This window comes from Papilio polytes, unplaced genomic scaffold, assembly GCF_000836215.1.
Source record: "Papilio polytes unplaced genomic scaffold, Ppol_1.0 DF822460.1, whole genome shotgun sequence".
In the NCBI taxonomy this organism is placed as follows: domain Eukaryota; kingdom Metazoa; phylum Arthropoda; class Insecta; order Lepidoptera; family Papilionidae; genus Papilio; species Papilio polytes.
Genome location: NW_013526744.1, coordinates 258 through 1,209, shown reverse-complemented (window position 1 = coordinate 1,209; position 952 = coordinate 258). Strand labels below are relative to the sequence as shown.

General features: G+C 33.5%; 1 protein-coding gene across 1 annotated transcript; it reads left to right on the top strand.

Annotated features, from left to right (window-relative positions):
- The first annotated feature begins 6 nt into the window (after window positions 1-6).
- LOC106106082 lies at window positions 7-587 on the top strand. Its single transcript, XM_013286611.1, has 2 exons — window positions 7-152; window positions 226-587. Exons 1-2 carry the CDS (start codon window positions 83-85, stop codon window positions 546-548), a joined length of 393 nt encoding a protein of 130 aa, XP_013142065.1. The 5' UTR covers window positions 7-82; the 3' UTR covers window positions 549-587.
- Window positions 588-952: the final 365 nt, after the last annotated feature.

The window sequence follows — 952 nt, the reverse complement described above, 5'->3', positions numbered from 1 at the left end:
CCAACGACCTGTAGAGACTCAAGAACAAGAAACGGAGACTCAGGAGGAGACAGAGCCTGCAAGTAATGCTCAGATAGCAGAAATGAATAGCATTATTAGTGCAATGGAGGCTGAAGGAAACAATGATATCGATTTTTGTAATCAATGTGGTGGTAAGTTTGTATTATTGTAGAGGTCCATAAAATAGCGGTCACTTGTAATATCAATGCAATAAATTTGTTTCAGGCAGTACAAGTACAAATGCTGCAGAGAAAAACGAAGATTCCTCAAGTAGTTCTAATGAATCGTTGCCGCAGGATGAAAATGGGACTGCGGTGAACGATTCTGCAGAAAATATAACCGCAGTAAATACAAGTGAGAATGTTGATGCAGAAAATGATAGTGGAAATGCAACCGCTGTGGATGAAGCCAGTGAAAATGCAACCGCAGATAATATAATTGCAGAAAGAGATAGAAGAAAAATACTCATCAAGTTAAAGTATTTGAATGATACTTTAAAAGAGGTTGAAGGTAGCCTTGATGAACTGTTGAAGGATTTCAAATGGTAGGTTCTTAATAATAAACTTTTTTGATCACATTGTGAGCTAAACTAATTTCCTTGGTATCTGAGCTGATTACGATATTTATATCCAAACTAAAAACTAATTAAATATCTAAAATATAATTGCCATAATTAGTAAATATTACAAGAACATTGCGAAAGTGTGAATGGATGGATGTTTGTTACTATCTTTAAAAATGCTTAACGGATCTGGATGTAATTTAGCACTGATGTAGATCATAGTTTGAGAAGAACATTTGCTGTTGCATTTTTTTTAATTTGGGAGTAGTTTTTTTTTTAATTACGTGCGATTGAAATCGCTGACAATAGTTAAAAAATAAATAAGAGTTTTGTGACAAAAGGTGTTTGACCAGATTTTTTTGTTAAGTATCGATTTTATAGCATAAACAG